General features: G+C 38.8%; 1 protein-coding gene and 1 long non-coding RNA gene across 4 annotated transcripts in view; one reads left to right on the top strand and one right to left on the bottom strand.

The window, feature by feature from the left end:
- LOC310739784 overlaps positions 1-11,075 on the bottom strand; it is a 63,974-nt gene extending 52,899 nt beyond the window's left edge. Inside the window, exon 1 of the long non-coding RNA XR_014537483.1 lies at positions 9,791-11,075. This is a non-coding gene — a long non-coding RNA (uncharacterized lncRNA). The remainder of the gene's footprint in view (positions 1-9,790) is intronic.
- Positions 1-12,037, top strand: part of trap1 (TNF receptor-associated protein 1) — a 123,984-nt gene that overhangs the window by 104,105 nt on the left and 7,842 nt on the right. For all 3 annotated transcript variants that reach the window (XM_083565837.1, XM_083565835.1, XM_083565836.1), the window contains 3 exons: positions 5,651-5,789; positions 11,082-11,167; positions 11,252-11,397. In XM_083565837.1, coding sequence (XP_083421963.1) covers positions 5,651-5,789; positions 11,082-11,167; positions 11,252-11,397 — 371 coding nt within the window. The remainder of the gene's footprint in view (positions 1-5,650; positions 5,790-11,081; positions 11,168-11,251; positions 11,398-12,037) is intronic.

Raw genomic sequence — 12,037 nt, 5'->3', positions numbered from 1 at the left:
TTCGTTTCCGCCACATAAATAATTTTTTTGCCTAATTCTGGGGGTTTTTTCCTCGCAATTCTGACTTTATTTCTCGTTAACAACCAACATTTCTGGTGCATCCACCGGTAACCATGTTGCTGGCCTAAAGTTTGACGCTGTTGGTGTATGACCGAGGCAACCTCTGCTTCATCTGTCTTTGTTCCGTCTCCTCCAGAGCTGATTGTTACTGTTCTCTCCAGAGATTGGAGCCTTAGTTTGATTCAGTGTACCGTAATTTCCGGACTATAAAGCGACATATTTTTATTTTTAACATAAATAAGCCGCACCTGCCTATAAGCCACAGGTGTCTCTACTAATGTACTTTACACAGGCTTTAACGAAAGACACATTACACACGGTGTAACAGGTGAAATATGTTGCGCTTCTATTAGGAGCATAGTGGTATTTTGGGAAAAGACAGTCACTGCATTCTTCCGGTATTATTGCGAGTGTGGAGACCGAGGATTATGTCCTTTTTATTTTCTGATGCTCATTTCTAAGTTTCTTTAAATAACCCATAACGCTGTTGCCAAGAAAAAAAAAAAAAAAGCACGAGTTTTGGAAACCTGTCTGTGCTTATATGATTTCTGTTGCAACTGAAGTTAGCGAGCTCTCCCTTACCCCTTACTCAACGTGTTACAACGGCTTGTATCTAAATAGTAGCCGACCAAGTAAGTCATTGTTCACTGTCTTCCTCCTTTCTTTCACAACGTACATTAATGTACGAGTTTTCCGAGGTACGAGCGGTCACTCGGTTGATTTTTTTTTTTGCTTTGTTACGCGTGCAAAAAATTGAGGTACGAGCTCGAGACGCCGCTGCTAGATGGCAAAGCAAAGCCAGAAAGCAAAGATTGTGACGAAAATTAAGATAAGCAAAGAAGGAAAAGTAAAAATGTTAAAGTTTAGGGATGCGTAGTGTACAGGAGTGATAGTAAAAAACGAGTTTTCCCTCCGCCTCCGCTTATCGCCTCTACCCCCCTCCACACACACACACACACACACACACACACACACACACACACACACACACACCCACCCCACCGGCGTTTTCGTTAGCTCAAGTCGTCTCATCTCCAAGGAAAATACACTGAATAAAACCTTATTATATCTATACATACTCAATCTATTATGTTTTTATACAAGATTTGTTATTTAGAAATGTATTTTCCAATTTAATAACATGAAACATAAAAAAGGGGGGCATTTTGAGGGTTGAAACGGATTCATGCCATTTTAAGTATTTTTAATATGGAAAACTGATTTGATGTGCGAGCAAATGTATATACGAGCTCATTCACGGAACGAATTAAACTCGTAGGTCAAGGTACCACTGTATTTCTCTCTGCCGTGCAGCTCAGAACACAGGTGAGGTGCGTTTTTCTTGTTTTTTTTTTTTTTTTTCGGAAATTTAATTGGTCTAATGTTATGTCGCTCAGTTTTTTGGCTTGAAAAAACCCAGGAAAAATCCATAAATTAGCCGCTTCGCTGTTTAAGCCATGGGGTTCAAAACGTGGGGAAAAGTAGCGGCTTATAGTCCGAAAAATACTGTCTGTCTGTCTGTCTGTCTGTCTGTCTGTCTGTCTGTCTGTCTGTCTGTCATTAATATGATGTGAGGTTCAGTTAACAGCTAAAACAGGTAGAAGTAATAACTATTTTTACTTTAGTACATGTCAGAGCCAAGACTACTTTACTTTCACTTAAGTAAAAAGGTATAATCAGTACTTCAACTTTTACCTGAGTATTTAAAAACATGAGTATCTGTACTTCTACTCAAGTGATGGATGTGTGTACTTTTGCCACCTCTGGCTGGCACTATGACTGGTAAATGGAGAGAGGTGATATGATGAGTGAGGAAAGGTAAATATTTTGTGTGTTCAGGAGACCAAGTGGAAAGGGAAAATTGAAGTGGGTTTACATTTTTTTCATGGTGTGGATGGAAAGAGAAATCATGTAGGGGTGTTCCTAAATGTAGAATCCAGTTATGAATGTGAAGCTGGAAGTTAAAGGGGCGATGATAAATGTAATCAGTTCTTATGCTCCTAAAGTGGGTTAGGATGGAGAAGGAAACATTCTGGAATGAGTTAGATAAACTGGTGGAGAGTGTACCTAGGAAAGAATGGTGATTGGGGCAGATTTCAATTAGCATGTTGGTGAAGGGAACAGAGGTGATGAGTAGGTATGACCTAAAGGAATATGGAAGAGCAGATGTTGGTAGATTTTGCAGAAACAATGGAAATAGCAGTGGTAAATACTGATTTTTAAGAAGAAGGATGGAGCATAGTATGATGTATAAAAGTAAAGGAAGGTACACACAGGTGGACTATGTTCTATGCAGGAGATGCAACCTGAAAGAAATTGGAGACTGTAAGGTGTTGGCAGGGGACAGTGTAGCTGGATGGTGGTCTGTACGATGGCTTTGGAGGTGAAGAAAAAGGGATGAAAGTGAAAAGAGTAAAAGAAATAATAAGATGGTGGAAACTGAAGGAGGAAAACTATAGTGGCGTGTCATAGATAAGTTCAGACAGGGGCTCAGTGGTGGTGAAGGTACTTGACCTCTAAAATTAGAAGAAATAAAAAGAGATGTAGGTAGAGTTTATAACTAGATTATTAAACAATATTTTGGGATGTAAAAGGATACCTGAGGAATGAAGGAGTGTTCTGGTACCAATTTTTAAGAATAAGGGACAATAAAAAGTTGACCAGTTACACCATGAAGTTATGGGAAAGAGTAGTGGAAGCCAGGCGCAGAGAGAAGTACTGATATTGTAAGAAGTCGTCAGCTCTGGCAGAGAAGTTTGTGAGAGTGTTGCAGGACATGTATGAGGACAGTGTGACAGCAGTGAAGTTTGCAGTAAGAATGACCGACTGGTTCAAGGTTCGGCTCTGAGCCCTTTCCTGTTTGCACTGGTGGTGAACAGGTTGATGGACGAGGTCAGATAGGAGTCTCCATGGGCTATGATGTTTGCAGAAGATATTGTGATTTTTGTTGAGAGTTGGGGGTTGAGCAGAGCCTGGAGAGGTGGAGGTATGCAATGGAGAGAAGGGGAATGAGAGTCAGTAGGACTAAGACAAAGTTAGGTGTGTGAATAAGAGGGAAGGCAGTGGAGTGGTGTGGTTGCAGGGAGTAGAGGTGGTGATGGTGGATGAGTTTAAGTACCTGGGGTTGTTGTAGAAAACGACTCGGAGTCACGGGTTTTGCCTCCAGAAGATAACGGCCTTTATTATCAGTCAACAAAAGATGGAATTGGTCTGCAGAGTGACTGACTGTCCAGTCACAATCAACTTTATTCATACCTGGACCTCAAATGCATGTCTATACATCCATACATTGTTCACCCAACATCTGTGACTCATTTGGGGCCCCCTTATACATACAATGGTGGTCTTAGGTACAGACACACACATAACAAACTATACTATTACATGCATAGATACCCCACATGGTACATTCCTGTACGCACACATTAGAAATACATTTTAAATAGAAGTTACAAAGACATATTGAATATGCATATTTGATTAACTGTATTCTTCCACAGGGTTAACAGTGCAAAGTAATTGAAGATTTTGTTAGACAAGTAAAAAAAAAAGTGCAGGCAGGGTGGAGTGGATGGAGAATGGTGAATGAAAGTGATTTGTGATAGAAGGGTATCTGTTAGAGTGAAAGGGGAAATTTATAGGACTTGTGAGACCTGTTATGTTGTATGGTTTAGAGACCGTGTCATTGACAAAAAGACAGGAGACAGAGCTGGAGGTGGCAGAGTTAAAGGTGCTGAGATTTTTATTGGGAGTAAAGAGAATATACAGGATTAGAAGTGAGTTCATAGGAGAGACCGTGCATGTAGGATGTTTTCGCAGAAGGTGAGAGGTGCGATTGAGATGGTTTGGTCATGTGCAGAGGAGGGACATGGGGTATATCGGTAGAAGGATGCTGAGGATAGAGCCGCCAGGCAGGAGGAAAAGATGAAGCCCAACCTCTTTTTATATATATATAATATATATATATATATATATATATATATATATATATATATATATATATATATATATATATATATATACACAGTGAGGAAAATAAGTATTTGAACACCCTGCTATTTTGCAAGTTCTCTCACTTAGAAATCATGGAGGGGTCTGAAATTGTCATCGTAGGTGCATGTCCACTGTGAGAGACATAATCTAAAAAAGAAAAAAACCAGAAATCACAATATATGATTTTTAAACTATTTATTTGTATGATACAGCTGCAAATAAGTATTTGAACACCTGTCTATCAGCTAGAATTCTGACCCTTAAAGACCTGTTAGTCTACCTTTAAAATGTCCACCTCCACTACATTTATTATCATAAATTAGATGCACCTGTTTGAGGTCGTTGGCTGCATAAAGACACCTGTCCACCCCATACAATCAGTAAGAATCCAACTACTAACATGGCCAAGACCAAAGAGCTGTCCAAAGACACTAGAGACAAAATTGTACACCTCCACAAGGCTGGAAAGGGCTACGGGGAAATTGCCAAGCAGCTTGGTGAAAAAAGGTCCACTGTTGGAGCAATCATTAGAAAATAGAAGAAGCTAAACATGACTGTCACTCTCCCTCGGACTGGGGCTCCATGCAAGATCTCACCTTGTGTGGTCTCAATGATCCTAAGGAAGGTGAAAAATCAGCCCAGAACTACACGGGAGGAGCTGGTCAAAGACCTGAAAAGAGCTGGGACCACCGTTTCCAAGGTTACTGATGGTAATACACTAAGACGTCATGGTTTGAAATCATGCATGGCACAGAAGGGTTCCCTGCTTAAACCAGCACATGTCCAGGCACGTCTTAAGTTTGCCAATGACCATTTGGATGATCCAGAGGAGTCATGGGAGAAAGTCATGTGGTCAGATGAGACCAAAATATAACTTTTGGGTCATAATTCCACTAAACATGTTTGGAGGAAGAAGAATGATGAGTACCATCCCAAGAACACCATCCCTACTGTGAAGCATGGGGGTGGTGGCATCATGCTTTGGGGGTGTTTTTCTGCACATGGGACAGGGCGACTGCACTGTATTAAGGAGAGGATAACCGGGGCCATGTATTGAGAGATTTTGGGGAACAACCTCCTTCCCTCAGTTAGAGCATTGAAGATGGGTCGAGGCTGGGTCTTCCAACATGACAATGACCCAAAGCACACATCCAGGATAACCAAGGAGTGGCTCTGTAAGAAGCATATCAAGGTTCTAGTGGGCCTAGCCAGTGTTCAGACCTAAATCCAATAGAGAATCTTTGGAGGGAGCTCAAACTCCGTGTTTCTCAGCGACAGGCCAGAAACCTGACTGATCTAGAGAAGATCTGTGTGGAGGAGTGGGCTAAAATCCCTCCTGCAGTGTGTGCAAACCTGGTGAAAAACTACAGGAAACCTTTGACCTCTGTAATTGCAAACAAAGGCTACTGTACCAAATATTAACATTGACTTTCTCAGGTGTTCAAATACTTATTTGCAGCTGTATCATGCAAATAAATAGTCTCTCACAGTGGACATGCACCTACGATGACAATTTCAGACCTCTCCATGATTTCTAAGTGAGAAAAAAAGCCGTTGATGCCTTGATATTATTATTAATTTCCGGCTCACCTTGCAGGTGCTTTTCTGTTATGAGCAGTTTGATGAGCTAACACTGCTCCATCTACGACAGTTCGACAAGAAGCAGCTCATATCTGTGGAAACAGACATTGTAGTTGACCACTACAAGGAAGAAAAGTTTGAAGCCAGCAAGCCAGGTAAGATGAGATCTATTGTATGGCTTGATGATGGATCTGTATGAGTAACTTTTTTATTCTGTAATAAATTAATAATTTTGATATTAATTCAACAAGACATTATTACTAAAGACATTGAAATTGACAGATCAAAAAAGATATTATTATTATTATTATTTTTCTTTTTAAATACCACTGAATATGTTTTATACTTTTCGATTCTTTAAAGTCGAAACCTTTTGCTTTGACAGGTTTGCACACTCTTGGCATTCTCTCAGTATGCTTATAAGGTAGTCACCTGAAAATATTTTTCCAACAATCTTGCATGAGTTCCCATAGGTGTTGAGTAATTATTAGCTGCTTTTCCTTGTTTTTCCCTGGTCAAACTCATCCCAAACCATCTTTGCTGGATTTAGATTGGGTGATTGTGGAACCTAGATCATCTGATGCAGCACCCAATCACTCTCCTTCTTGGATAAATAGCTGTTACATAATCTAGAGGTAGGTTTGGGGTGATGAAAACATAAAATTTTTTTTTTTTTTTTAAAGGGTGATTTGAAAACAAATGATGGTCCCACTAAGTGCAAAACAGATGTGATAGCACGTCTCTGCAAAATGTTGTGGTGGCAATGCTGGTTAATTGTGCCCTCAATTTTGACTAAATCATCAACAGTGTCACCAGCAAAGCACCCCCATACCTTTAAAGCGCCTCCTCACAGATTCACAGTGGGAACCACACATTCAGGACCCATTTATTTACCCTATGTACATCTTGCAAAGACACAGAACCAAAAATCTAAAATTTGTATTCATCAAAACAAAGGATAGTTTTTCAATGAACTAATGTCCATTCCTTGTATTTCTTGGCCTAAGCAAGTCTTTTCTGCTTTTGATTATAAAAGCCTGACTCCTTTGAACAGTGAATGTTGAAATATTTCTGCCACTTGAACCCTGAGAGCATTTATGTAAGTTGGCAGTTTCTGAAGCTTATTCTCTGCAGCAGAGGTACCTCTTGGCTTTTATTTTCCTTTGTATGGTTTCATGGGAGTCTGTTTCATAATAGCTTTTGATGATTTTGTCAATTGCACTTGGGAATACATTTAAAGTTATTTAGAATTTTTGGGCTGACTGACCTTAATTTCTTACAAGTCACACCTATGAATTGTAAAACATTCCAGCTGACTGCTTCATGAATCTGAGGAGAGAATGCCATGAGTGTGGTAAGCGGTCATCAAAGCTAAATGTAGCTATTTTGCACTAAAATACAAAACACATTCTGTGTAAAATTGTTTTTTTTGTTCACTAAATAATTCCATACATAATAGTTTGGATGTCTTCAGTATGTACAATGTTGAAAATAGTGCTATGTCTTGAAAATTAGTGATATAGTTTGCCTGCATTACAATCCTTTTAATAGTTATATGTGTATAGTTTTACTCCAGAGACACTATTGCGGGAGTGGTAGCTCAGTGGTTAAGGTACTGGGTTACTGATCGAAAGGTCGTGGGTTCAAGCCCTGGTATCGCCAAGCTGCCACTCTTGGGCCCCTGAGCAAGGCTCTCAACCTCTGTGCTCCAGGGGAGCCGTATCATGGCCGACCCTGCACTCTGACCCCAGCTTCTAAGCATGCTGGGATATGCAAAGAACAAATTTCACTGTGCTGTAATGTATATGCGACAAATAAAGGCTATTCTATTCTATTAAAGGCAAAATTTTACATTTACCTAGGCTATATATTCAACATTAGTTTTCCACAACACTAAATATTTGATTTTACATCACATTTATTTCAGTAAGTTATTTAGGCTATATACCTCCTTCATATTGGAAGTCATTTCCAAACAGGAGATTTATTATTTAATTTGAATAGAGTGGGTCAAAAGTGTATATCGAGTAGAAGAAAGGATTAAAGAAGGTCCAGAAAGGGTCTAGAAGCCCAGAAATTAGTTTTGAAAGGTTTAAACACCAAGACAACAAAGGAACAAAAGAACTGGTGAAGGAGATATAGAATGAATATAATTTGTTAAATGTTATAATAAAACAGAAGTGTAGAAAAGAAACTCCTACTGCAAAAAAAGATGCATAAAATGCTGTCTCATGGCTAGGGCTGCAACAACAAATCGATCTAATCTATAATGATATTCCTTTTTAAACGAATGCCTTATTGATTAGTTGCGCTGCTCAAGTTACTGGTTATAGTGATGGCAAAATAACAGCTGCTTGGGAAAATGGGGACAGTACAGGGTCAACCCTGGCAGCATGTAAAAGTGTGCGTCCAAGTCATCCAAGGCATGGGAACATTTTATATTAAACACAAAGCATAGAAACAGTTTATCTTAAACGCAACAAAGAAACTGTACTTGCAAGTTGTGCAAAGCGGAGTTTGTGTGCCATGGAAGTACCACAGTAATGCACAAACGTGAAAAGAAAAAACACTGGTGTCACGGATGAAGTCAAAACATCAGCACAATAAACAAAAAATGTATATCCTCATCATGTGAAAATGGGTTTAGTTTAACGAAGTGCTATTGTGTAAACTGTTTGTTTGTAACTTTGGGACAGTTACACTACATCTGTTCTGTCGTGACTCACGAGCATCAAATTGCAGAATCAGCTTGCTTACCACATAGTGATTGAGTCAATTAAAATGGTGCGAACAAACACTAAATCTAACAGCAGCAGTAAAAGTTAAAGCGGCTTTACACAGATAATGTGGTGATGAAAAAAAAAATCAATGTTCATTATAAGTGCAAGTTCGTCCCTGATTGGCGACTGTGGCATAAGAAAGAAACCTTGAGAGGAATCAGAATCAAGTGCGAACCCATCCTCATCTGGGTTGCACTGAATGTCTATTTATTGCAGATATACGAAGTGGTGGGGTACAGTGATAGTGATCAGATGCAAACTTTAGTCCTGAGTCAATGTAGCAGACTGTTGACATTAACTGCAGTCCAAATCCATCCTCATAACCATCCTCAAAGCTCTCGTTCTTAGAAAGTCCCCAGCTGCACAGAGTGGCCTCCAAACGAAGAGAACACTATCCAGAGGCAGGCCTGGACGAAGTGGGAAGATCCACGGAGGGAAGAGGGGCAGGAACAGTGGTCACTGGAACCTCAGGAGAATGTTTAACTTAACAGAGAGAGAGAGAGAGAGAGAGAAAGAGAGAAGAGAAGGATATGGATTATTATGTGTCCTTATTGTTGTATGAAAGTTAATGTCACTGTGCAGTTGGGTCTCCGGCAAGATTTGCTATGGCAGCATAGCTAAAAGGGAGAACCCGAAGGTAACACTGACATAAGGGATCTCTGGGATAAGAGATGAACCACCACACTACAGTCAGAATACCTGACTGCAGCAAAAAAACGGACAACAGCATACAAATATCCCAGTTCACCAAACACTTTATATCCATGATCCCTCCAGATCTGCTCCTTTACCTAAGAAAAATCTACTGATAAAAGACGACTAAATAAATGCGTTTTCAACCTCGACTTGAACACTGAGACTGAGTCCCGAACACTGATTGGAAGGTTGTTCTGTAACTGGGGGGCTTTATAAGAGAAATATATGCCCCCTGCTGTAGTCTTTATTATTTGAGGTACCAACAAATAGCCTGCACCTTTTGATCCAAGTATGCGTGGAGGATCATATTGGTACAGAAGTTCACTTAGATACTGCGGCGCGAGACTGTTAAGTGCTTTATACATCAGTAGTAGTATTTTATAATCAATGTAAGATTTAATTGGGAGCCAGTGTAGACTGATCAAAACAGGGGTGATGGGGTCATATTTTCTAGATCTAGTGAGGACTCTTGCTGCTGCATTCTGAACTAACTGAAGCTTATTTATGCACTTACTCGAAGACCCAGACAGTAAAGAATTACAGTAGTCTAATCTAGATGTAACAAAAGCATGAACTAGTTTTTCTGCATCCTGTAACGACATCATAATATTATTCATGTGAGCATTAAACGAAAGACTAGGGTCAATAATCACACCAAGGTCTTTGACTGCTGTACACACTGAGACAGAAACACCATCCAGAGATGCTGTGTAATCGGAAAGTTTGCTTCTAGCTGCATGTGGTCCTAGTAAAAGTACTTCCGTCTTATCTGAGTTGAGCAGAAGAAAGTTATCAAGCATCCACTGTCTAATGTCGTTTACACACTCCAACATTGTTAAGCTGCATATTTATTTCCTGTTTCATTTTTTTTTTATAAAGCCTGCTAGCTTGCTGCGATTCTCCGTTCTATTCTTTTTAATAGCATCTTTCTGCTACTACAGTTAACTTGTTTTCAAATGTTTTGAATTTGAATTTTACTGCGACTTATTTTTTAATGTTTGTATATTTAATGTATGCAATTGCAGAATCTGTATATATGTTATATAGATTTTTTAAGCATGGTTTTCAACTTCACAACAAATTACCCAAATTGCTTGCATACTTAAATGCTGTTTTTGTTTTTGTGTTTTTTTTTACAGAAATGAACAACCCAGCATGATTTAATTTGTTTAAGGAGAAATCCCTCATGCACTCCTAAACAAGCAGCCACTATAAGCTTCAAAATATCTAAATTAAAGTTAAACTCAATGTCAATAAAAAAAGCAAAACATCTCAATTTAATGGATAATTTTGTAATCTGATTAATCAAAATAATCGTCCGAATAATTGAATATCAAACTAATCGTTAGTTGCAGCCCTAATCATGGCTGACCATGTGCTCTGACACCAGCTTCGTAACACTGCTGGCATATGCAGAGAAATAATTTTACTGCCCTGTAATGTACATGTGACAAGTAAACCTCCTTGTAAGCACCTTTTATCTAAAAATTCTAATACAAGACATCAGCCAGAAAGTTAAACGTGGTCTCAACTGGATCATTCTAACCACATCTCCATTGTGACAAAATGGCTTAAATAACGGAGTGAGAGTCACAAAGCTCCGGCCATTTTTTGTTAGGAAGAATTGTCAGAAATTTTTGTAATGTGTAAAGCTTGTAAAGACCTGTTAAAAATCTTAAATACATTTATTTGCATTTAAAAGGGTCACAAAAACAAAGTTCCCTTGTTCATACATTTTAAACATTTTAGGTAATCAGTAGAATAATTACTTCATTCAAAAACAAAATGAAAAGATTGCTGCTTTGGGACTATGTTCATTGTTAAAAGCAGTATACAAATGAATCTGAACTGAATTAAATCAAATCACAATTTCATACCACTGTTTCTAGCAACCACCTAAACAGTTCTTATAGTTAGTTCTTTCTGTTATTCTTATTTTTATTCACTTTTTCTCTTTACCACCAATATTAGCAACAGAACAATTAAGCGAGCAGCATGCTGAGGCTCTAATGGCCTGGATGAGGAACTGTCTTGGTCAAAAAGTCACAAATATCAAGGTAAGACTAACAGAACTCAGAACCCTTTTGTGAACATGAACTGTAACTGAAATGTCACATTTAAAAATTCTAAAACTTTTCCAGGTGACCCCTCGTCTGAACACACATCCTGCAATGATCACAGTGCTGGAGATGGGAGCAGCGCGCCACTTTCTTCGCACTCAGCAGCTAGCACATAGTGTAGAGGAGAGGGCGCAGATCCTGCAGCCCACACTGGAGATCAACCCTGGGTAAGAGAAAATTAATATGTGGAGAAAGAAGCATTGTTCATATCTAATTTTGTGCTACTGTGGGTTAGACAGCCTATGCAGATTTTTAACAAATTCTTCTTTGGGTAGGTGATATAAAAAAAATATTGATCGATAGCATTTACCAGAAGTACAAATACAAGACAATATTACAGACAATATGCAAAGTGCAAATAAATATGAAATTATACGTACAACATGTAATATATATGTAGATACAGTGAGGAAAATAAGTATTAGAACACCCTGCTATTTTGCAAGTTCTCCCACTTAGAAATCATGGAGGGGTCTGAAATTGTCATCGTTTAGGTGCATGTCCACTGTGAGAGACATAATCTAAAAAAAAAAAAATAAATCCAGAAATCACAATGTATGATTTTTTAACTATTTATTTGTATGATACAGCTGCAAATAAGTATTTGAACACCTGAGAAAGTCAATGTTAATATTTGGTACAGTAGCCTTTGTTTGCAATTACAGAGGTCAAACGTTTCCTGTAGTTTTTCACCAGGTTTGCACACACTGCAGGAGGGATTTTGGCCCACTCCTCCACACAGATCTTCTGTAGATCAGTCAGGTTTCTGGCCTTTCGCTGAGAAACACGGAGTTTGAGCTCCTCCAA

This window comes from Silurus aristotelis (assembly GCF_946808225.1).
Source record: "Silurus aristotelis genome assembly, chromosome: 17".
NCBI classification, from domain to species: Eukaryota; Metazoa; Chordata; class Actinopteri; order Siluriformes; family Siluridae; genus Silurus; species Silurus aristotelis.
The sequence above is the reverse complement of the archived record's forward strand: the minus strand, read 5'-3'. Positions and strand labels throughout refer to the sequence as shown.